This window comes from Lolium perenne, chromosome 6 (assembly GCF_019359855.2).
Source record: "Lolium perenne isolate Kyuss_39 chromosome 6, Kyuss_2.0, whole genome shotgun sequence".
In the NCBI taxonomy this organism is placed as follows: Eukaryota; Viridiplantae; Streptophyta; class Magnoliopsida; order Poales; family Poaceae; genus Lolium; species Lolium perenne.
Window position 1 is genome coordinate 3,425,253 of NC_067249.2, and position 26,046 is coordinate 3,451,298.

General features: G+C 47.6%; 2 protein-coding genes across 2 annotated transcripts; both read left to right on the forward strand.

Moving 5' to 3' along the window:
• The first annotated feature begins 11,467 nt into the window (after nucleotides 1–11,467).
• LOC127310913 (putative invertase inhibitor) lies at nucleotides 11,468–12,387 on the forward strand. The gene has a single exon (XM_051341527.2). The coding sequence runs from the start codon at nucleotides 11,547–11,549 to the stop codon at nucleotides 12,117–12,119; it is 573 nt and encodes a 190-aa protein (XP_051197487.1). The 5' UTR covers nucleotides 11,468–11,546; the 3' UTR covers nucleotides 12,120–12,387.
• Nucleotides 12,388–12,983: 596 nt separating this feature from the next.
• Nucleotides 12,984–13,833, forward strand: LOC127310912 (putative invertase inhibitor). The gene has a single exon (XM_051341526.2). The coding sequence runs from the start codon at nucleotides 13,070–13,072 to the stop codon at nucleotides 13,637–13,639; it is 570 nt and encodes a 189-aa protein (XP_051197486.1). The 5' UTR covers nucleotides 12,984–13,069; the 3' UTR covers nucleotides 13,640–13,833.
• The last annotated feature ends 12,213 nt before the right edge of the window (nucleotides 13,834–26,046 follow it).

Below are 26,046 nucleotides of genomic sequence, written 5' to 3' on the forward strand. Positions count from 1 at the left end.
TAAAAGTACTCATGGCTTTGCCCTGGCTATTCAAATGCCAGACTATGAAGGAGAGCACCAGTATCAGGATGACGGACAACAGGACGTCTACGATAACTAGGATCGTCTTCTAACGTCAAGCGTTGCCTGTGGAATATATCGTCCACTACTACTTCGCTTCCGCTACTATTTGTGATGTTGAACATTATATTCGTGTAATATTGGATCATGTGATCTATGGTTGTAAGACAATATGTGTTGTAATAAATGATGACTCTATGCTACTTACTATTATGTCTCGCAAAAACATTATTCCTGGGATTGCGATGTATGGCATAATAGGCATCTGAACTTAAAAACCCGGGTGTTGACAAGTTGGTATCAGAGCCATTGTTTGACCTTAGGAGACCCTAGTTAGAATGGACGCTCAAAAACTTAGTTTCAAATTTCATGAGTTGACTAGTTATGAAAATCTTATTCACCTTCTTACCTTGAAGAGTCTTTTACAAACCTTAAATTCATGCCCTTCTTCTAATAGAATTAAAAATTGGGAACACTTGCACTTATCTAACTTAATCATCTCATCTCTCTACAGATGGATCACGTCGTGGACGCGCAGCCCTTTCTCCAGACTGAGTTCTATCAGCTGGGGAACGGTGGAGAGATCATCTTCGAGAGGGACCTCTTCTCCCTCTCCGAGTTCCTCGGGCGCCCACCACCGGAAGTCTTTGGCGGAATGCTGAATGACCAACCCGGTGGTCAACTTCAGTGGGTGATCATGGTGGACCTTCGTGGGAGGTTCACGCTCCCAATGAGCGCAAGGATCCAGTTCTCCTTCAGGGAGAACAACTGGGCGGATGGTCTCGCAAGGGGACTTCAGGAAGGACTCGCACGTCTGTGCGGGCAAAACTTCATGGACTTCACCGACAGTCGCTTTGTGCACTATGCAAGGCACACTCGGAGTGCCAATGAACCTGCCGTCACACCCGCAGCTTCGCCACCATGTTGATCATCTTGACTTCATGCTGAGTGAGACCCGCATCGACCTCGACAACTCCCGCGAATACGCCAACCACACTCACATCCAGTTGGCGCAGCAGGCGGAGACCATCAAGGTCATCGCCGGAGAACGCAGGGCACTCCGCCGTGCCAACCAGAAGAAGGATCACGCCATCAACCGCCTGAAGGCCAGGATCGCCACCCTGAAGGCGACCATCGCTGCACAAGCTGAGCAGATCCAGGAGCTGGAAGGCGAAGGTGAAGGGGAGAACATCCAGGGGGACGGCTACTCCTACGTCAGCAACGACGACGACTACGAGGAGGAGGAAGACGACGACCTGGAGTTCCACCCTTACGAGGATGGCCACGAGCACCTCGATGCCGGGGTAGACAATGTCTATCCTATCAACGTCGATGGCGAGTAGTCCCGTCTGAGCACTTGCGCCCCGTGTTATGTATTGGTCCTTTGTACCCGCCCCATGTATCGTAGTTTGTTGAAAGGGTTCTTAAAACCCTCCTGAACATTTGGCTTGTAATATGTGCTACCTCCATGACTATGTTTGTGTGTGTGTAATATTATTATTATTATGAATCAAGTTAAGTTGTATTTTACCCCAAAATGAGCCATAGACATTTCCCTCTTATCTCATGATCCCTATCAATGTTCAGATGGCACCCCCAACTCGCAACATGACTCAGGAGGCAATGCTGCAGATGCTGCAACAGATGTTGGCTGATAGAGAAGTTGAGAGAGCTGAAAGGCAAGCCAACCTAGCTGCACTTCAACAACTTGCTCAGGGCAATCAAGGCCACGGAAACCACGACCACCCAGGGTCAAAGCTGAAAAACTTCCAGAACACTAACCCACCTGTGTTCAACAAGACAGAGGAACCCCTCGATGCTGATGATTGGCTCCAGACTATGGAGAACAATCTCGAGGTTGCCGGAGTGGAGGACAACGAGAAGGTGTTGTTCGCCACCCACTATCTGGCTGGACCTGCACGTGCATGGTGGACAAGTACCAGCCTTACATGCGGGGAACACGATGACTTGGGAAGACTTCAAACTCAAGTTTAGCAAGTATCATGTGCCCCGGGTTTGATTAAGAAGATGAGGGATGAGTTCGGGGAACTGAAGCAAGGCAGTAATGACCGTGGTGGAATACCGCGACAAGTTCCTCACTTTGTCAAGGTACGCCCCGGATGAGACGGACACCGTCGAGAAGAGGAAGGAGAGGTTTCTGAATGGACTGCATGATGAGATGCAGACTGTGCTGATCAACATCCCCTTTGCTGACTTAGAAGCACTCGTTGACTCCGCCATTCAGATGGAGGGGAAGATACACCAAGCCAATGAGAACCGCAAGCGCCGTATGATGAACCAGAGTGGGCCCAGCAACAACCACAAGTATCGCCCCAACTCAGGTGGAGGGTTCACCCCAAGAAACAACAAGCCCCCGATGCAGAATCCACGTCCGAGTTACCAGAACCGGAGTGGAGGAAACCCCAGGTCAGGAGGACACACCAACTACAACAACAACAGCAACTTCAACCGCGCCCCACCTCGCGCCCCCAACAATAACTCCAACACTGCTCCAAGGACTGGGAGCAACGCTGTTCCCATCACCCCCAAGGACAAGTCCACCTACAACTGCTACGAGTGCGGAGTGGCCGGGCACTTCTCCTATGAGTGCCCCAAGAAGCTCGCCAAGACTGCCGCCAACACCTCGGGCCCAGCGCAACAGCAGCGTCGTGTCACCACCAACAAGAAGTTCGCCCCCAACAACCCGAACAACCGCAACGGCCGCCTCTACCACATGAATGCAGAAGAAGCCCAGGAAGCCCCAGACGTTGTGCTGGGTATGTTCTCTGTTAACTCAATACCCGCGAGAGTGCTGTTTGATTCTGGAGCATCGCATTCATTCATTACCGAAGATTTTGCATGCACTAGTAAGATTCAACCCATCAGTTTGAAGCATGTCATGATAGTTCAAATACCTGGATCAACAACTAAAGCTAGAAAAATTTGCAAAGATGTGCCAATCAGAATACATGAAATAGATTTCTATGCAAATTTGATTGTTCTGGGAGCCAAAGGAATGGAAGTAGTCCTGGGAATGGATCGGATGGCGAAACATCATGGATCGATTGATTGTGCCAAGAAGGCCATCACCATGACTAGTAGCACCGGAATAATAGTCGAACACATATCTGAAAAGATGCCCCGAAATTTTACCTGTAACCAAAGCCTAGCCAAACCCACCTTGGATCAGATCAGGGTCGTTTGTCGATATCCTGATGTGTTCCCGGATGATCTACCCGGTATGCCCCCAGATCGGGATATCGAGTTTATCATCGAGTTAATCCCGGAACCGGACCTATAGCCCGGAGAGCCTACGAGCATGAACCCGGCAGAGTTAGTGGAACCGAAGAAGCAAATGGATGATATGCTATTCAAAGGTCTGATTCAACCCAGTGCGTCACCCTGGAGATCACCAGTTTTGTTTGTGGATAAAAAGGACGGTGCCACCCGTTTGGTTACGGACTATCGTAAGCTTAACGATGTCACCATTAAGAACAAGTATCCATTGCCCAAGATAGAAGATCTGTTTGACCAGCTGACCGGAGCCCGAGTATTCTCAAAGATTGATCTGCGGACAGGATACCATCAGTTGAAGATTCGTGCCACCGATATCCCCAAAACTGCCTTTACCACCCGATATGGATTGTATGAGTACAATGTCATGTCATTTGGATTGACCAATGCCCCCGCTTACTTCATGAATCTCATGAATAAGATCTTTATGAACTTCCTGGACAAGTTTGTGGTTGTCTTCATCGACGACATCCTCATATACTCCAAGTCCGAGGAAGAACATGAGCAACATTTGGAAGTGGTCCTAGATACCCTTCGGGAACATCAGTTGTATGCCAAGTTCAGCAAGTGTGAATTCTGGTTGAAAGAAGTAGGATTCTTGGGTCACATCTTGTCAGCCGGAGGAATTGCCGTTGACCCCGCAAAAATCAAGACTGTTGAAGAATGGAAAGCCCCAACCACTCAGACCGAAGTCCGTGCTTTTCTCGGATTGGCGGGATACTACCGCCGATTCGTTGAAGGATTCTCGAGTATAGCAAGACCGATGACCCAATTGTTGAAGAAGGACCGGAAGTTCGAATGGACCGACAAGTGTGAAGAGAGCTTTCAACAGCTCAAGTTAAGATTGACAACAGCCCCAATATTGGTGATGCCGGATATTACCAAGCCCTTCGATGTGTACTGTGACGCCTCCAAGATTGGTCTTGGATGTGTGCTGATGCAAGAAGGCAAAGTGATATCCTACCTATCAAGACAGTTGAAGCAGCATGAACAGAACTACCCAACCCATGACTTAGAGCTAGCAGCGGTGGTGTTAGCGCTGAAAGTATGGCGTCATTACCTCATGGGTAATCGATGCGAGGTTTACTCGGATCACAAGAGCCTGAAGTATATCTTCACACAGAAGGAGCTGAATATGAGACAGCGCAGATGGATAGAGTTAATCAAGGATTACGACATGGAAATCCACTATCACCCCGGCAAGGCCAACGTGGTAGCGGATGCTCTGAGTAGACTGCCGTGTCAGTTGAACTCCATGTTAGCAATTGAGCAACCTAGCCTGTTTGAAGAGTTTGAACAGTTTAGACTTGAACTGGTTAGCGAAGGATACCTCGCCAGCATTGAACTCCAACCCACCCTGATTAGTCAGATCAAAGAAGCTCAGAAAGGAAATGCTAGCATTGACGGAATCAAGAACCAAATAGCCGCCGGAAAAGCACCAGGATTCACCGTAGATGAAGAAGGAGTGCTATGGTATAACAAGCGCCTTTGCGTACCATCAGACTCAGAATTGAAGCAAGTTATCCTGAAGGAAGCTCACGACACCCTATACTCCATTCACCCCGGAGGAACCAAGATGTACCTGGATTTGAAGGAACAATTCTGGTGGCATGGAATGAAGAGAGAAATTGGAAGCTACATCGCCAAGTGTGACATCTGTCAAAGAGTCAAAGCAGAACACCAACGCCCCGCAGGACTCTTGCAACCCCTACAGATTCCCGAATGGAAGTGGGATTCCGTAGGAATGGACTTCATCACCGGACTGCCCAAGTCTAGTAAAGGAAATGATTCCATCTGGGTAGTGGTCGACAGACTGACCAAAGTCGCCCACTTCATCCCCGTCAAGACCACCTATCAAGGACCGAGACTCGCAGAGCTATATATCTCAAGGATAGTCAGCCTGCACGGAACACCGAAGTCGATAGTATCCGACGGAGGATCCCAATTCACCTCCAGATTCGCGAGAAAGTCCATGAAGGACTCGGAACTCGCCTGAATTTCAGCACAGCCTATCACCCGCAGACGGATGGACAGACCGAAAGAGTCAACCAGATATTAGAAGATATGTTGAGAGCATGTGTGCTAGAGTACGGATCTAAGTGGGAAGACTGCTTGCCGTACGCAGAATTCTCGTACAACAACAGCTACCAAGCCAGCTTGCAGATGGCCCCCTTCGAAGCACTGTACGGAAGGAAGTGCCGTACCCCTCTGAATTGGTCGGAAGTAGGAGAGAGTCAAACCTTTGGACCAGATATCCTCCGAGAAGCCGAAGAGAAGGTTCACAAGATTCGTGAGTACCTCAAGACAGCCCAATCAAGACAGAAGAGCTACGCCGACAAGAGACGCCGAGAGATGACCTTCGAGATCGGAGATTTCGTATATCTCAAAGTGTCCCCTCTTAAGGGAATGCAGAGATTTCAACTCAGAGGAAAGCTCGCACCCCGATATGTCGGACCTTTCAAGGTCCTGAGTCGCCGAGGAGAAGTATCCTATCAGCTGGAGTTGCCGGAAGAAATGTCAGCGGTGCACAATGTGTTTCACATCTCGCTACTCCGGAAATGTTTAGAAGTGCCTGAGAAGACCGAGGTGTTCAAGAACATCGACCATCGAGCTGTCGATATCAACTCAGATCTGACGTACCGCGAAGTACCTATTCGCATCTTGGAAGAAGCTTTCAGAACCACCCGTACTCGAAGTATCAAGTTTCTGAAGATCCAATGGAGTAACCACACCGAAGAAGAAGCCACTTGGGAGAGAGAAGACTTTATGAGGACTGAGTACCCGGATCTCTTTAGTACCTAGTTTTCTCAGATCTCGGGACGAGATCTTTTGTAAGGGGGAAGGGTTTGTAACATCTCAAGTTTCAACAATAATAAACAAGAAAGAGAAATTCCCCAAACTCAAAATTTTGCAATTAACAAAAACTTTTTCTATGCATATAGGGCCACATATAGATAAATGCATTTGAGTGATTTTCCTTTTTTGTGCAATTGCCATGATGAGTGTTAGTATGTGTAAACCTTACTATGTGAACCCTAACTAAGTTCACTAAACCCTAAATTGGGGAGAAATAAAGAAATTGGGAAAAACCCCTCTCTCACTCACATACCCTCTATGTAAAATAACCAATCCTCAACCAAGGCCAAGTTAGCTTGCCCCATTGCTTCTAAAATACTTCAATGTGATAAACTAACCCTTTTGCATCCTTGGATCAAGAATCAAACCAAAAGAAATCAAGAATTCTTCACACATGTGATAATGGTCACATCTCACAAAAATATTTTCTTCCCCTCTTTACCCCTCTGTATTTCTCAAATCTTGAACTAAGCAAGGTCAACTAAAGCCAGGTCATCCAAGACCATGTCAAGGTGAGTAACTTTGGTGTTGACCACCCTCCCTAAAGTTGACTAGGTTGACCAGAATAAGAGGGCAAAGAGGGAACCCGAGAGAGAGGAGAAGATCACCCCAAATTTTGAAAACTTGTAAATCAATTCCAAATTGAGTGCCACCACCACCAATACATCACAATATTTATATAAATGAGAATCACCAAAAAGATTTGCAAATTTCGAAAGAAAGTTTCTTGCGGGCATTCTGTCGAACAGGTAGCAGGCAGCATCTAGACTAAGTGATACATGCTATTATCCAGCAGTTTTGACCCTAAACCACTTTGGCAAAGTGATCATCAGCCTCCCCTACACCCCCTGCCTCTAGCCCAGTACTTGCATGGCCGATTAAAGTGGAGGAGAAACCCTAAAACATGCTACACAATGCCATGCCGGCCACCTTTGGCACCCATCTCCCTGGCCACTCCCTTGTCGTTCCTCCATGTCCTTGAGCATCTATGATACATAAGGATCACGCCCGTACCACTGAATCGATCGCCATTGCACGGCACTGCCCAGAACGCCCGTGTCCAAAACGCGCCAGGACGTGCCAGCCAGCGTGGTGATCACGCCCTGGACGCGCAAGGACGCCACGCACTCGACCGCTGCCGTCCTCGCCCTGCATCCCTAGCACCGCCTCGAGCATCGCCTCTGCACCCTCTACAAGCTAGACGAACGCCCGTGTCTGCCCTGCACCGTCGCCGTCGCCCGAGACGAAATGATGCCGCGCGCCCAGTGATGGACATTGCACGCGCCCGAGCGATCCCATCCCCCTTTTGCCGCGCCAGCTACTCCTTGAGCATCTCCAGGACAAGGCCTACACGCTCCCGTCCTTCGCTTGCCCTTTCGCTCGCTGGAACCGCCACGCCATGGCCGCGCCCTTGCCGCACCCCACGGCACCCTCGCCGCTATAAATAGAGGCCCTCCCAAAGAAGCTCCTCTCACACCACTCGACTCCCTCTCACCACTGATCATCCTCACCACCTTAGCTCGTTCGATTGCCGCCGGAGGAGGAGCAATTTCAAGATCGGAGCCGCCGGGGGACGCAGCTCACCGTCGACGATTGGCGCCACCCCAAGCGCCGCCGCTGCTCCCAACCTCTTCCTCATCGACTACACCTTCACCGCGCATACTGCCTGAGTCCTGCATCGGCCTGGTAGGCTCCCCGACCCCCTACCGCCGCCGTGCCCTCGTCGGAATCCCGTCGGTAACGACGACGCTCCCCAGCCGTAGATCTCTGTTCTAATCCTACGGCCATTCTTTCGCATACCGGTTCGGCGTTTAAATAGGCGCCGACAGGTGGCCCCCACCCTGTCAGCGCGGCCCGAGCGCGCCAGCCGCGTGTTGGGCTGCGAAGTGCTGCCGAATTTCGTTTCGGCCCATTTACTTTTCCCGCCCAGCCCAAAAATTCAAATCTGGTTTATTCTTTAATTCAAATTGCTCTGCTGAATGTTTAGTAAAAATTGAATAGTTTAAATTCTACCAAACCAAATCTAGCAAATTTTATACCGTTGGAAAGCCCATAAAATTACCCATCCAATGCCACTGGCCCCATCTTCATTTTCGTTATAGATTTAATTTGACAAAAAAAAGACAAGACAGGGACTTTTACACTTTCAAACTTTATTTAAAAATCAACCAGAATAGATTTTGAAGTAATTCCAACTCTAATAAATCACAAATGATGTCCTCTAATTGATTATGCAATAACATAGCCCTGTTGTTTGTATGATCATGGACTAGATCAAATAAAATGGCTATGTAGTCATTTCTAGAGCATTTTTAAGTGGAATTCAAACTCAACCCCAATATGAAAATTACCTCTCATTTAAATTTTGATCCTAAGTACTAATAACCAGGGGGAATGACTTAGGCTAATGAACCCTTGAGAATTATTACTTAGAGATTTTAATTCATTTAAATGCTAAGTTTTAAAACTATGTGAAGTATAACACTTCAAGTAAATTGAACTCACATATAATAGATATGAAATGTTGACTTTGGGGTCAACCTATATTTCATACCCTATTATTATATGGAGAGATTAAATCTTAATTTTAAGTAATGCAAAGAAATGGAATCCTTTAAAGACCTACTTATCAAATCTAAGAAATAGGAATAATGAGAGGAAATTATTTTCTTTCTACTAAAGACAAATCCAAATAAATCCACCATGCCATGTTTGATTGATGATAGGACTAGTGTGTGAACTATTTTGAGTGCCTCTAGTTTAGAATGTGAGCTTGGTTTAGTATTTATACCTCGTATTCGTATATAGACGCTAGTAACGAGGAATACCAAGAAGAGGAGGGCTACTCTCAGGAAGAAGAAGAGAACTTCGATAACTACCCAACTCAAGGCAAGCTAACCCTTGCTAAACACAAGTGCTTAGCTCTACAAGAGCAAAGGCACCATCACACTTTACTTTTATGTATTACCTATCCCATGTTTTTTACTTACAATTGCTTTTGCTTATTTATTCCAAGGTACCCTTTTGATTTATGATTCCCTTGTCTAGATTAGAACAAGAGTATCAAAGTTAGCCTAAGCAAATAAAGCTAGATAGCACCCCCATCACATAGTGGCTAGTGCTAATCAATTAAAATTGACTACTCTAGATGGGAACATTTGTGAAATGAATTGAAGTGAAAGATTTTTGAAGGTGAATATGACCAAGAGAAGATGGTGATTTTTGACAAAATAGATGATTGAGTTTGAATGCGATACCTTTCCAATTATACAAGTACCCCCACAATACCTGATTATGGGTAGGGCTTAACTAGAAACTTGTGTATTTTAGTATGGGTTCCCTCTGAACAAACATCATAGGGGTTACGCTGCGGCTGCCTCCGTTACTTGTGGATTGATGTTGAAATGAGGTGAATATACGGCCCAAGCCCTGTGCAGTTCCCGGGTTGGCTGCGGTTTTCACCGGGAGGCCAAGCTCATGGGGAGAGGTGCTCATACTAGCATATATAAGTGAAAGGTTTCGATTGATGATCCGCGTACTGTGTTACGATGATTCGAGGTTATCCTCGACGGATGAAATCAAAAGTTGTGGCACAAGAGTACAACCTCTGCAGAGTGTTAAACCTATTCGAATAGCCGTGTCCACGGTTATGGACGATTGGAAAGGCCATACTATCTCCGTTATCATTAAAATGTTTTGATTCTAGAAATGAATGGTGGTTTGAAAGGTGACATTATGGTGATCCATAATGAGTTGTGGGAATGACCCTAATGTTCCCACTTGAGTTAGTCTAGCACATGATTTAGGCTTTACCAAAGATTTATGAAACTAAAACTTGGCTTTATGCAAATAAACCTAGAGCTTAGCACCCCTTTACACTTAATGAGTATTTATCCTAGAGTTAGTTTGCGAGTACTTTAAAAGTACTCATGGCTTTGCCCTGGCTATTCAAATGCCAGACTATGAAGGAGAGCACCAGTATCAGGATGACGGACAACAGGACGTCTACGATAACTAGGATCGTCTTCTAACGTCAAGCGTTGCCTGTGGAATATATCGTCCACTACTACTTCGCTTCCGCTACTATTTGTGATGTTGAACATTATATTCGTGTAATATTGGATCATGTGATCTATGGTTGTAAGACAATATGTGTTGTAATAAATGATGACTCTATGCTACTTACTATTATGTCTCGCAAAAACATTATTCCTGGGATTGCGATGTATGGCATAATAGGCATCTGGACTTAAAAACCCGGGTGTTGACAATGTTGATGTTGAGGTGACCGATGTTGTTGTAGACATGGTCGAAGTAGTCGTGGTTGATGTAGTACTCATCACTCGATGGAGCCGCAATCTCCACAAAGGTAAAAACGTGCAGAATATTTTTTTTTGGTTTAGATGTAGATGGAGTTGTGTCCAACGTTTTGCAACTTGAGAGGTATTGTCGGGGGAGTCTTGCAAATGGCAGAGGACGCGGTCGTAGGTGAGACGACCTGCTTTCGCAAGACTTGAGGAAGCTCACGGAGCACACAACGGTTTTGCCAAAACGGTGCGCGTGGTTGTAGCTAGGGACTATCACAATAGTGATGCTGGGTTGTTGATGCAGTCTTAGTCGTCAGACGTGGTCGATGTCGTAGTCGCTATCGTTCCATCTTGTAGCATGGAGTTGTGAATTTTTAGGAGGCATGTTAGCATTTCTTATTAAAATCATGAACATTTGTTTTCAAATACATTAACTCCTAGTTTAATATAGTTGAACGTTTGTTCAAGCACACAAACATTTTCAAATTTAGGATCCGAAAAATAGTATTAGTATGACACATAATAGAGATACATATGTGTTTATAGTTCCACGGAACTTTTTTTTGTTTATAGTTAACTAGAAAACCATGACAACTATATTTGTGGAGACAAAAAAATTAAATATATATATATTTATATTGAAAATGTTTAAAAATATTTCTATATTGTTATCTATTATTAGGTAATGTCTAACGTCTTCGTCGTCCTCTTGTCGGCGTCGCGATTTTGAAGCGTTCAAAGGAACAAAAGAGCGACGGGAAACCGAGGCTCGATCAGTTCGTCCGTGCATGTATGCATGGACATGGCCATGGATGGAGGAGCTAAAAATAGATGCATCGCCATGGTCGGTCGCTAGCCTGCATGCAGCGAGGATAAAAATGGCGCCGAGGCTTCCTCCCGACCTCTCCATCTTCTCCTTCCTCTCCGATCCCTATTAATATTCCTACGTCTCGCGCTCGCCCTCTCGATCCCTCTCTCCCTTGCTCCGTCCAAGAATCCGTGACTGTCAACTTGATCGCCGGCCGGACAATGAGGTCCACGTCGCCAGTCTGCATCCTCGGCCTCGCCGTCGCTGTCTTCATGGCGGCGCACGCGGCCGCACAGGAGGAGTCGTGCGCGAACCCGGTAACAGTGACGGCCGCCTGCCGGGGCGCGTCGGACACGCACCACGGTGTGGACTACGACCACTGCGTGCGCTCCCTCTCCACGGACCCACAGAGCGGCGACGCCGCCGGCATCCACGACTGGGCCATCCTGGCCACCAAGCTCGCCATCGACCACGCGGCCTCCACGGAGTCCAAGATCTCCGACCTGGCCGAGCTGGAGTCCATGGAGTCGGACCCCATGAAGAGCGCGCGGTACGAGCACTGCCTGGAGCGGTACGGCGGCGCGGCGGACCTGCTCCGGGACGCGCTGGACAACCTGCAGGCCGGGGTGTACGGCAAGGCGTTAGAGCAGCTCATGGCGTCGCTGGGCGCCTCCGAGAGCTGCGAGGACGCGTGGAAGGGCGCCGACAAGGGGAGCGTGCCCGTGGCGGCGCACGACAGGGAGTACGGGCGGATGGCGCACATCGCCGTCGGCTTCACCCACGCCGCCGCGTGATCTGATGATCTGAAGTGATCTAACATGGCTCGTTGATCTGGCGAATTATCATCTCCTTCGTGACCATCTTGCAACGATTTGGTTCATAATTCCCCGCAAGTACCATTATTAATTTCATTATGATTAAGTGTAGTAGTACTTGGGTTGGTTTGTGGTTCTTTTCTTGTTTTGATTTTTCGTTTCCGACTGTGTCCATAAAAGTGAATATTGTAGGCTGGCCATCATCTGATGTGATAAATCAATAATAACAAGATGAGTTTACGGTGTACTTTTTTTTTCGATAAAGGAGTTTACGGTGTACTTGATATTGAGCACCGTACCTCTGCTCTCTTTATATTTCTGACGGTGATGAGAGTTCTGTTCTTCACGTAGAGGAAAACTAATATTTATACTGCTTCTGAAACCAACGTGTGTGTTCAGTGCTGGGTGCAGCTGACTGCTGACACAGTTATTGGAAACAATGCCACAATTAATTTGATACAAAAAAACATTCCGACAAAATCCATGGATGGGTGCATCCACTGAGTGACCGAGAGTCGAATTATTTGTCTTAAGAACAGAATTTGACAGCGGTGGCAAATAAAACATCACTTTTGCTTGCTATAATTATGTGTGTAGCTGGAACCAATGGTGAACTTTTCTTTGTTTCTTTTTTCTACTGTCAGTTAAAGCAAATATTGTAGGTCAAAATCAGAAAGCAATAACAATCTTACAAGATGAAATCACTGTCAGTTTGGCCAATGAATATCACCAGATGATCTGTCCTGGGAATCTCTGGATTTGAGATTTGACAGGAGTGGCAGGGCAACGAACTCGCCTTCGGTTTCGGTTACAGCCTGCAACCACAACATAGCCACCACAGCATTTTACTTACACGCTCCACACACCGCCTCTATATATGGCAGCGATGTGCACTACCCGGAGTAGATCAGCAAATTAATCAAGCAAACATGTCTCCCCCACACTGCTACCTCTTCCTCCTCTCCGTCGCCCTGTTGCTCCTACCATCCCCGGCGCAGTCCTCCTCATCCACCATCATCCGGCTCCGCTCCGCCAACGACATCATCGCCGAGACCTGCGAGCGCTGCAGCTCCACCAACCCGAATGTCGACAACGCGCTCTGCATCGCCTCCCTCTCCGCCGACCCTTCCGCCCGCGACGCCGACCTTCACGGGCTCGCCATGATCTCAGCCAAGCTGGTGCGGGCGGGCGTCACAGGGATGTACACCGGCATGTCCGAGCTACGAGGCAAGGAAGCGGCAGGGTCGCCAAGGCGGTCCTGCCTTGACGCGTGCATTGGGCTGTTCCACGACGCCATGGTCGACCTCGACGACGCCATCGCCGCCATCGATGGCCGGACGTACGACGACGCCAAGACCAAGATGAGCGCCACCACCGACGCGCCGGTCACCTGCAGCGACGAGTTCAAGGAGCAGGGCCTGCCGCCACCCATGGAAGCAGAGAGCCGGCGCCTGTTTCAGCAGGCCGTCATCTCCCTCGCCATCATCTCATTGCTCTGAATAAGAGATTGATCATTCCTAACTAGTATACATATATTGCTCTAGTCACCATATTTATTCAAGTATATGTAATATAACTGCGTTATCATCTTGCTGCTAGGGACCAAGGAAGTATGTAATATCAACAGTGCACTATATTAATATGGAAAGTAGTGAAAAGAACATGGCAATCAAATCAAGATATTTCTTATTTATATATCAGGAGAACTATAACTCTAATTTATCGCCTCGTATATGCAGAATATTTAGACAAGAGCCCTCATATGAAACCTTGTACACGCTCCGACACCTTTAAGAATCTGCTACCAAATGGATATCAGTTCACCTCAGATGCTCGCCCAGATTAACGGCCTGCATGATCATGTTACAAGTCATCACTTGGTTTGGTTATCTTTAAGCGTGGAACAACATTCATCGCTTGCAGTTCCTGAAAAATATGGCCAAACAATACAAAAGAAATGAAGTTAATAATAGCTCCATTGGACATATCAAAATGGAGAATTGTGTGCCGTCCAAAAGATCAAGGTGGACTTGGTGTTCATGATCTTGAAGATAAGAAGAGGGCCTTCCTCGATAAATGGCTGACCAAGTTGTTAACGGAGGACGGGGTTTGGCACCAACTACTGCGGAAAAATTATGTAGGCTCAAAGGCGATCTGTCAGTTTCTTTGGAAACTAGGTGATTCGCACTTTTGGGATGGCATTATGGCAACTAAAAAGTACTTTTTCCAATTTAGTTCTTTCTCTATTAGGAACAGGGCAGAGATATATGGTTTTGGGAGGATAGATGGTTGGAAACAACCACTCTTCGTGAATAGTATCCAATTTTGTACAATATTGTTCGCCATAAAGGGATACCTTGCAGAAGGTGATGATGTTCAGACGTGATATTATTGGCCCCCGACTAGATGCTTGGAACGAACTACTTCGGTGGTTAGATTCAATCCAGTTGGTTCAGGGGACTAATGAATTTCGTCGGAGTCTCACCAAGAATGATGTATTCTCGGCAAGCTCTATGTACAAAGCATTATGCATACCAACTCAACAGGTCGTAAATAATAAATCTATCTGGAAGATGAAGATACCTCTAAAAACAAAGGTCTTTGCATGGTATCTTCATCGAGGTGTGATTCTTACTAAAGATAACCTTGTAAAACGCAACTCGCAGGGTTGTACGAAATGTGTGTTCTGTCACGAAGAAGAGACAATAAATTACCTTTTCTTCAATTGTCGGGTTGCTAGATCTATATGGTTAATCATTCAGATAGGTTCTACCTTATACCCACCTCGTAGTATTGCAAAAAAATTTGGCAATTGGCTAAATGGGGTGGATTGTAGGTAAAAAACAATGATCAGAGTGAAAGCAATTGCGGTTGCATGGTAGCTTTAGCTATGTAGAAATGATAAGGTTTTTATTGACAATTGTTTTTCTATCATGCAGGTCATTTACTGGTGTACAACTTTGCACTACGGGAAAAAAAAGGCATTGCCGTGCAACGCGCCTTTGCCATGCAACTTTGCACGGCAAAGATACATTTGCCGTGTATAAACAAAAAGGGCGCACGGCAAAGAACCATTGCACGGTAAAACTACTGACGACGCACGGCAAAGAATCGTTGCACGGTAAAACTACTAACGACGCACGGCAAAGAAGGTTGACACGGCAAAGCCATAATTCGGCGCACGGCAAAGAATAAAATCACGGCAAAGTCAGAAAACCACAAGGCAAAGGGATCACACGGCACAGCTAGGCTTTGCCGTGCGCCTCAATCTCATGCACGGCAAAGTTTCGAGCGGATTGCTGACGTGGTTTACCCCACGTATCACATGGCCCCATTTTATTGCTGCCCTGCCTGCCCACCACACACCCATTATCCCCACGTCCACGCACACGCCCACCACAATCTCCTAGCTCTGCTTCACATCTCCTTGCGCGCGCACAACCTCGTCGGTCACCACCTCCTCCTTGCGCGCGCCGGCGTCCCGGACTCGGCCAGCTCCGACAGCGGCCGCGCGTCCTCGAACCCCTGCCGCACCCACCTCATGATCTCCGGCGCCTGCGCATTCTGCCCCTCGGCGGCGCTAGGCCCCAAGAACGACGCCGAGGAACCGGAGCGCGACGCCTGTTCCGGCGACCGCCCGGTGAGCAGCTCCAGCAGCAGGACGGCCTCGTCGTCGGCGCTTCGTCTGTGCGCGCTCTTCTCCCCGACTGGCGTGGCCGCGGTGGCGAGCACGGGGCGGAGAGCGAGCGCACGGTGAACCGGCGTGGCTGCGGCGGCGAGGGAACACGCGGCGATGAGCGGGCGCACGGCGAATCAGCGTGGCTGCGGCGGTGAGGGAACACGCGGCGACGAGCGGGCGCGCGGCGAGCACCCTTCGGCGCGGCGACATGGCGTGACTAGCAGCGACGACGGCTCGCTGGTGTCAGCGCATAGGCATTTTTTTTAATTTTGCTTGAAGCTCTTTGCCGTGCAGTAGAACCAAAGCGCACGGCAGAGGCACGAGGCAGTAGGCACACGGCAATGAGAGGTTGCATGGCAAAGAGGATGGGCGCACGGCAAATGGAGGAACGCATGGCAAAGACGTTGCCGTGCAGTTTTGGCGAGGCGCACGGCAACGATGGCGTTGCCGAAGCAGACATTGCCGTGCCTTTGCCGTGCAAATAACACCCTTTGCCGTCCGATTTGCTTGCACGGCAACGACAATCTTTCCCGTAGTGTTGCCCCGTTCATTATCGCCACTTCAGCGCTTGGAGGATCGCGACCTCTTTACGGAGGTGTCTACACGGTTGGAGAATACGGCCAAGTAGTTTATTTCCCAACATGGGTGGCTGGATAGTCGTAGGATCAAAGCCAATGGAGCTTCAGACTAGTTGGCTTTTTCCCTTTCGCTTTCACATTCTTTTTGCTTGATACACTAGTGCAAAACAGGCCTAATGGAGCTTCAGACTAGTACACATTTTTCCTACTTTTTCCCAAATATGTACTTTCAGTCTCATCTAAATAGTGTGTGCATGCATTGTATCCCTTATTCATCTGTCCTGAAATATTACTAAGAGCAGGCCAATCATTGATGGTTACGAATAGCAACGCTTGTAGATCAAATTCTTGATCGGTGTGCTCATCCCACACACGTACACCTGGTTCGCCCCACAACTCCAAAAGTTCATCAACTAATGGCCTTAGGTACACATCAATGTCGTTGCCGGGTTGCTTTGGGTCTTGGATAAGCACTGGCATCATAATGAACTTCCGCTTCATGCACAACCAAGGAGGAAGGTTGTAGATACATAGAGTCACGGGACAGGTGCTGTGACTGCAGCTCTGCTCCCCAAAAGAATTCATGTCATCTGTACTTAGACCAAACCATAAGTTCCTTGCCTCACCTGCAAAATCCGGGAACTCTCTCCCAATGTTTCTCCACTGCCGACCATCAGCGGGGTGCCTCAACATCGCGTCTTTCTTACGTTCTTCCATGTGCCATCGCAACAACTTGGCATGCTCTTTGTTTCTGAACAAACGTTTCAACCGTGGTATTATGGGAGCATTCCACATCACCTTCGCAGGAACCCTCTTCCTGGGTGGCTCGCCCTCAACATCACCAGGGTCATCTCTTCTGATCTTATACCGCAATGCACCGCATATCGGGCATTTATTTAAATTCTCGTACTTCTCACCGCGGTAGAAGATACAGTCATTAATGCATGCATGTATCTTCTGCACATCCAATCCTAGAGGGCAGAGAAGCTTCTTTGCTTCATACGTACTGGCGGGCAATTCGTTATTTCTTGGAAGCAGCTTCTTTAATATTATCAGTAATTTTTCAAATCCCGAGTCAGTCACACCGGCCTCTCCCTTCCATTTCAGCAATTCCAATACGCTACCCAGCTTTCTCTGCCCATCTTCACAACCTGGGTACAACAATTTGTGGTGGTCCTCTAACATCTTGTCGAACTGCAACCTCTCCTTATCTGTGCCACAGTCTCTCCTTGCATCAGAAATGGCCCGAGAAAGATCATCATCAACAGGATCATTTGGTGCCCGTTCTTCACCCTCTTCTTCTTTATTGTCTTCCATTACGGTATCATCGTATTCAGAGAACATAGATCGGTACGGGTCATCGTTATCTTCTTCTTCATCGTCGTCTTCCATCATAACCCCTTCTTCTCCGTGCTTGGTCCAAACATTATAGCTGGACATGAATCCGAACCGAAGCAGGTGGCTCTTAATGTCTCTTGAGCAAGAGTAATCCTTCACATTCTTACATTTCAGACATGGACAACACATAAAACCTTGCTTCGACTTGTTGGCCTCGGCCACAAGCAGGAAAGATTTCATGCCCTCTCTGAAAGCGGGATTACATCGGTTACCGTACATCCATGGATGACTCATCTGCATCATAAGTACAATTATGTATCAGATGCAATCACCTTGCTAAAATTAGTATTGTACGGACTATGTATACGAGAAAATAGTTGCTAACCTTTTAGGATAAATAAGAGGAGAAATCTTATCAAATAAAATTAAGTGGCATCATCACAAACATTTCATCAAACACCTCTTGTGTACATGAAAAAAAAAAGCTAACATAAACCTCCACACCTTTCACCACCAAGGAAAAAAAATGTAGGGAGGTGGGGGGGCTGGCTGTGTGTATATATATAGGCCTGGACATTTTGTCGCAGGCCGTACCACGACCCGCGACAAAAGGGGTGCCAGCAGACGGCACAAAGCCTCAGACCCCTTTTGTCGCGGGTCGTGATACGGCCCGCGATAAAAGGCCGCGACAAAAGGCCCGGAGAGCTCCAAAAGGTTTCGGGGCGACGTGGCCAGGCCATTTGTCGCGGCTCCAGACGCGCCCGCGACAAAAGGCTTGCACGAAAGCCCTGTTTTCCACTAGTGATATTGAACTCTCGAACGGCTGTGTACATTGACGTGGTGACTTCGTCTGGTCATGTCCGCTTGCATGGATCCATTCGTACCTGACACGAGAACACACATACATGTAAAAAAATAGTGGTTAATTAGTCTAAACCTTGATCGGTGTGATTAGGGCCATGGCGCGTATGCATTGGCTCCTTCTGTACATGTGTACGTGGGCATTTCTAGCCAAATTGCATGCGCCGATTCTCTTCATCTAGAACTTGGCGACGTGGATTTCCCGTCGAGCCGGTGATGAACATGGGCGCGCAGGTGCCGCGTGCCGCCATCAGCGTCAGAGTTTTAGACGGGCATGAGGAGGAGCATTGAGATGTCCACCTAGCTCCCAGAAGGTGTACGTTGTGCCGGCGTGCCCAGGTCAAGGGCCAGGTAGCAGATGCGCGAAGGATCTCCATCACCCGAGCACGTGCTTGGGGTAGCACATACGCACGCATGCAAGCACGTTTCTGGTTCTTGTATCGAAGACAAGTTGAACTGTACCAAGCACGTACATAAAGCTACTAGATGCAGCCATGTTAGTGTTAGGTAATCACTTTCCATGCCGGGCATGTCGTGTGGGCTTCCTATCGCCAGCGTTGTGGCCGACGGCGTGGAGCTCCATCGGTTGTCCGTCTCCATCCCGGCTCAGCGTCGAGGCCGTCGGCGCCGGTCTCCGTGAGCTTGCCGACCTCCGTCTTCAAGTTCCACGGCGCGCTCCGCGTCATGGCTCCACGGCGTGTGTTCGGGGTGTCGCCCGCCGCCTCCGGATGCGAGTGGCGCAGCTGCCGCCGTTGGGCGTGTGTGTACTTCGACGCCGCCGTTGATGGGCGCGTCGTCCCTGCTGCCTTGAGTTTCTTGTGCGTGTTGTCCGCGGCATGGCATGTATTTCTACGGCCGCGGGCATCACCGGTGCACGTCGACGGGCTGCCTACGGGAGGTTCCGGCGGTGGCTTCCTTGTCGACGGAGATGATCTTGTTCATCGCGCAGCTGGTGGCGTCGCCATGGACGGCGTCGTCAGCGCTATGGTTTCTCGTCTTCGGCGTCGCAGCGAGCTCCATAAGGGCTCTGCATTGCGCCACCCTCGTGCGTATGTGTCTGGCACCTCGTCGCTGTACGTGGCTGCCGCCGTTGAGCCGAGGTCCGCTGCCTCCGATCTCTTCTCTTGTCAGGCGCGTCTCGTCCGCTGCCCTTTGTTTCTTGCGTCTGTTCCCCTGGTAGACTGCACCATGTACGTACCTGCAGCTCAATACAATCACCATGGTTCTTAGATAATGGAGGAAATATATCTCATCCCGGTGACCTGGCCTGCATTTCGACGGATGCTGGCATCACCGGTGCACGCCGACGGGCTGCATATGGGAAGCTCCAGCGGTGGCCTCCTCCTCGACAGAGACGATCTTGTTCGCCACAGATTGTGGTGACGTGAAGAAGCATGGTCGGCGTCGTCGGTGCGATGGCGCACCTTGTCAGCGTGGCGGAGAGCTCCGACGTCTAACCTCCACGCTGGATGTGCACCATGGCGTGGCGCCGGGTCGCTGCGGGTCACGCCGTGTCCACGACGCCCTCGGTCGCCGGTGATCGGCAACCTCCGTCTTCACGTTGCGGGGCGCGTCCGCTGCCCCGGCTCTCTGGCCTCTTGTTAGGCGCGTCAGCCGCTGCCCAGTTTTCTGTGTGTCCGGCCTCCGCCTTTTTTCTCAGCTGCCGCTCCATTCGTTTTATAGATGAGCGCCCAGGCCGAACTGAAAAGAACGCGCTGCATGCGCGGGCTACGTTCTCAGGTTGTTGTGCCGTTGCTCAATTTACGGCTTGGCTCTAGATGGGCTTATCTCATCCAATAGCTTGATCCCTATCCATCAGTTTGGCCGTGCCGTTCGGCGCGAGGCTGATGCGGGACGCGGCCAGGACGCGTGTATTCGTAAGCACACGTAGGCGTGCACATGACATACAGCCAAACCATGCATGCATGGACAGCTAGCAAGCAAACGATCGATATGATTTTGTATATGGCCTGGATACAGCAAAACGTGCATGTATAGCCAACGCCCATTTGAATAAGAGATTAGCATAGGCAGGCACAATTATTTATACGTCCACCCGGATCTCATGTTCTTGAGAAAAGTGTCTAACTTTGACAGTTGCACCTTCTGTATAATATATTATGGGACGGAGTGATAACTAGACAACCAATTGAAAAACCAATACGGAGTCCATCATTTCGCTGAACAAAAACCAAATTCTAACGGCATACATGCTCCACACGTTGCAGAAGGCACTGTACTCTGGAGGAAGAATATTAAGCATGCATGACAGGTTTTAAGAATGCAGCACTAGCCCTAGAAATAAGGCTCATTGAGACATAAATGTGACAGACTAATTGTTTTTGAAACTACTGTTTGTTTGGGTATTTATGGACAATGCAATTTTCTGGAGGCAGATTTACGAATATGGTTTTCTAGAGGCACATGATACACTCAAAAAAACAATAGGCAACTTTAAAGGAATTAATTGCGCATATCTGAGCAGAAAAAGTTAAGAAAACAGTTGAGCTTCAGGCCCTTAACTAGATGAGTATTGGTAATTCTACAAAAAGATCTCAGGAAAACAATTAAGCTGCATTACTGAACTATTTTCACTTCCCCCTTCTGCAGTACCTGAAACAAAAGCTTGCAAGTGTACGGCATCCTCACTTTGGCCAAGTTTTCTCCTGTTTTGCACGACGTGCAGAAAGAAGTCCTGAGTTTATGGTTGTATAGTAGCCTAGCAAACCACATTCTCCACAAACCTGAAGAAAATACACAACCATAATAGATAAGACACTCGAAAATCTTTCACAGTTCCCACATACAAAAGCTATTTGCTTTTAATGCCAGAATAATTACTCACCTCTGAGCAAGAATTGAATGCCCAGCTCTGGCATGTTTTGTACGACTAGTTATGCAACAAAAATACAGCTCTTTTACGGAGATCGCCGGGAGAGACCTTCCGCGCACGCCAGCTCCGCCGCTTCACACCGTCTCCGTCCCCTCCCCTCCGTCGCCGGGACAGACCGGTCCGACGCGGCCCCCTCCCGATGGTGGGGACGAAGACAATGTCCCGGGCTGCGATCTCGGAGAAGCGGAAGAAGAACCTGGAGTCCGCGCGGGAGATACGGACGAGGACGGCGAACTTGAGGGCAAGGTTGACGCCGGAGACGAGGGAGCACCTGGCGGCAACGAGGGTTGCGATGCAGGGTGCGACGCCTCACCATCCCCTCTCCTCCCCTCCGTCGCCTTCCCCTCCCCTTCGACGCGGGCCACTCCCCTCCATCGCGGGGATCGCCGGGAGGTTGCGGCGCGCGCCGGGACTGCTCCAGAGAGAGAGAGATGAGAGAAGGCGAGCTTGAGTTCAGAGAGTGAGAGAAACACGGCCGGTGAGGTCCACATAAATTTGGTGAGAATAAAATGATAGCTTTAAGATGTGTGTGATTAATTATTTGTTGCTTTAAGATTTGTGTAGTCTCATCGGATAATTCGGCCGTCTAAAAGGATGTTTGTCTTTTATAATGTTTGTAAAATATATTTGAGGTCTGGTCCCACAAAATTTGGTTCCGGTCCCGCAGTTTTGGTTCCGTCTAGTTTCCACCGTTAAATCAGGGCGGATGGACGGTTATTAAAAATGCCAACCACCGTAAAAATTGTATGGGAGATATTGTCCTATTCGGTAGAAAATATATTAAGTAGATTTTAATAAAAATTTGTACTAATGGGTTAAGTAACACTAACTGACAGAGAAATTAATGTTTTTGAAATACAGGTTTTTTAGAATAAAAATGTTATTTTGTGACGGTGGAAAGACGTAACTAACCGCATATATTCTTAAGAGTAATCATATTTATAGAACTCGGAATAAGTGTCACTTTGTTACCAATTGTGAATAAATAATGATAGATATTAATGATAGATAATTACATGATCAGTATTACTAAAATGAATATGTAGCATGGTGCTCGAAAAAGAAAACTACACACAGACTGTTATTAGTAATACCAATGTTGTTATGTGCATCTCAAAAAAAATGTTGTCATGTGTACCCTCCCAGCAACATTTTTTGTTAGTTTAGACAAGATTTTCCATATTATCTTTCCTTTCACATTGATTGATCTGTCAAGGAAAATACAGTTATGTTTCTGCATCTATTTTAGATATATTGATCTTCAAGATTCAGGTCCCACGATCATATTGGTTTCAGTACAGTAAATAACCAAAAAAACAATCTAATGTACTTTCGTCATGTTTGTTTCCATCGAAATTGTCGCGGGTGGTGGCACGACCCGCGACAAAAGGTCCAGGCCTATATATACACAGCCCCCCCCCCCCTACCTCCCTACATTTTTTTCCTTGGTGGTGAAAGGTGGAGGTTTATGCTATCTCTTTTTTTCTTCATGTGCACAAGAGGTGTTTGATAAAATATTTGTGAGGATGCCACTTGATTTTATTTGATAAGATTTCTTCTCTTTTTGATCCTAAAAGGTTAGCAACTATTTTCTCGTATACATAGTCCGCACAATACTAATTTTGCATGGTGATTGCATCTGATACATAATTGTACTTATGGTGCAGATGAGTCATCCATGGATGTACGGTAACCGATGCGATCCCGCTTTCAGAGAGTGCGTGAAATCTTTCCTGCTTGTGGCCGAGGCCAACAAGTCGAAGCAGGGTTTTATTTGTTGTCCATGTCTGAAATGTAAGAATTAGAAGGATTACTCTTGCTCAAGAGACATTAAGAGCCACCTGCTTCGGTACGGATTCATGTCCGGCTATAATGTTTGGACCAAGCACGGAGAAGAAGGGGTTATGATGAAAGACGGCGATGAAGAAGAAGATAATGATGACAAGTACCGATCTATGTTCTCTGATTACGATGATACCGCAATGGAAGACAATGAAGAAGAAAAAGGAGGTGAAGAACGGGCACCAGATGAGCCTGGTGATGATGATCTTCGTCGGGCCATTTCTGATGCAAGGAGAGACTGTGGCACAGATAAGGAGAGGTTGCAGTTCGACAAGATGTTAGAGGACTACCAAAAATTGTTGTACCCAGGTTGTGAAGATGGGCAGAAAAAGTTGGGTAGCATATTGGAATTGCTGAAATGGAAGGCAGAGGCCGGTGTGACTGACTCAGGATTTAAAAAATTGCTGATAATATTAAAGAAGCTGCTTCCAAGAAAGAACGAATTGCCCGCCAGTACGTATGAAGCAAAGAAGCTTGTCTGCCCTCTAGGATTAGATGTGCAGAAGATACATGCATGTCCTAATGACTGTATCCTCTACCGCGGTGAGAAGTACGAGAATATGAATAAATTTCCGATATGCGGTGCATTGCGGTATAAGATCAGAAGAGATGATCCTGGTGATGTTGAGGGCGAGCCACCCAGGAAGAGGGTTCCTGCGAAGGTGATGTGGTATGCTCCCATAATACCACGGTTGAAACGTTTGTTCAGAAACAAAGAGCATGCCAAGTTGTTGCGATGGCACATGTAAGAATGTAAGAAAGACGCGATGTTGAGGCACCCCGCTGATGGTCGGCAGTGGAGAAACATCGAGAGAGAGTTCCCGGATTTTGCAGGTGAGGCAAGAAACTTATGGTTTGGTCTAAGTACAGATAGCATAAATCCTTTTGGGGAGCAGAGCTGCAGTCACAGCACCTGGCCCGTGACTCTATGTATCTACAACCTTCCTCCTTGGTTGTGCATGAAGCGGAAGTTCATTATGATGCCAGTGCTTATCCAAGGCCCAAAGCAGCCCGGCAACGACATTGATGTGTACCTAAGGCCATTAGTTGATGAACTTTTGGAGTTGTGGGCCTAACCAGGTGTACGTGTATAGGATGAGCACACCGAACAAGAATTTGACCTACGAGCGTTGCTATTCGTAACCATCAATGATTGGTATGCTCTTAGTAACATTTCAGGACAGACGAACAAGGGATACAATGCATGCACATACTGTTTAGATGAGACTGAAAGTAAATATTTGGAAAAAAGTAGGAAAAATGTGTACCCGTACAATCGCCGTTTTCTTCCGCGCAGGCATGCCTTAAGGAAAAAAGGCAAGCATTTCAATGGCGAGGCAGAACCCCGTCCGAAGCCTGTCCCCCGTAGTGGTGCTGATGTACTTGACATGGTCAAGGATTTAAATGTTATCTTTGGAAAGGGTCCAGGCAGTCGACCTGTTCCGAAAGACGCTGACGGACACACGCCCATGTGTAAGAAGAAATCTATTTTTTGGGAGCTAGAATATTGGAAAGTCCTGGAAGTCCGCTCTGCAATCGACGTGATGCACCTGACCAAGAATCTTTGTGTGAATATTCTAGGTTTCCTGGGCGTGTATGGGAAGACAAAAGATACAACAGAATCACGGGAGGACCAGCAACGTCATAAAGGACGAGACGACAATCATCCAGGGCAGTTTGAAGGGCCTGCCAGCTACGCTCTTACCAAAGAAGAGAAGGAAATCTTTTTTGAAGCCCTATTCAGTATCAAGGTTCCGTGTGGTTTCTCGTCGAATATAAAGGGAATAGTAAATATGAAGGATAAAAAATTCCAGAACATAAAGTTCCATGACTGCCACGTGCTTATGACACAATTGCTTCCGGTTGCATTGAGGGGACTTCTACCAGAAAATGTTCGACTAGCCATTGTGAAGATATGTGCATTCCTCAACGCAATTTCTCAGAAGGTAATGGATCCAGAAACTTTGTCAGGGTTACATGTTGATGTAGTCGAATGTCTTGTCAGCTTCGAGTTGTTGTTCCCACCATCCTTCTTCAATATTATGACGCACCTCCTCGTTCACCTAGTTGAAGAGATTAGAATTCTCGGTCCTGTATTCTACACAATATGTTCCCATTCGAGAGGTTCATGGGAGTCTTAAAGAAATATGTTCATAACCGCGCTAGGCCATAAGGAAGTATCTCAAAGGTCTACGGAACAGAGGAGGTCATTGAGTTTTGTGTTGACTTTCTTACTGACCTTAAGCCGATTGGTGTTCCTGAATCTCGGTATGAGGGGAAGCTGACTAGAAAAGGCACACTAGGAAGGAAAGCAACGGTGTGCAGGGACAAGCTTTCTTTCAATCAAGCACACTACACAGTTCTATACAATTCCAGCTTGGTGGCCCCATACATCGAGAAACACAAGAATGTCAACACATGAATACCTTTGGCAGTTGGTTGCAAACACATCTCATGAGTAACACCACTATTGGAGAGCAGCTGTACTTGTTGGCCAGGTTACCATCTTCAAACATATGTACATTCCAAGGGTACGAGATAAATAGGAATACATTTTACACGATCGCCCAAGATAAAAAGAGCACCAACCAAAACAGTGGTGTCCGCTTCGATGCAAAAGACGAGAATGGGCAGACCACCACATATTATGGGTACATAGAGGAGATATGGGAACTTGACTATGGACCTACTTTTAAGGTCCCTTTGTTTCGGTGC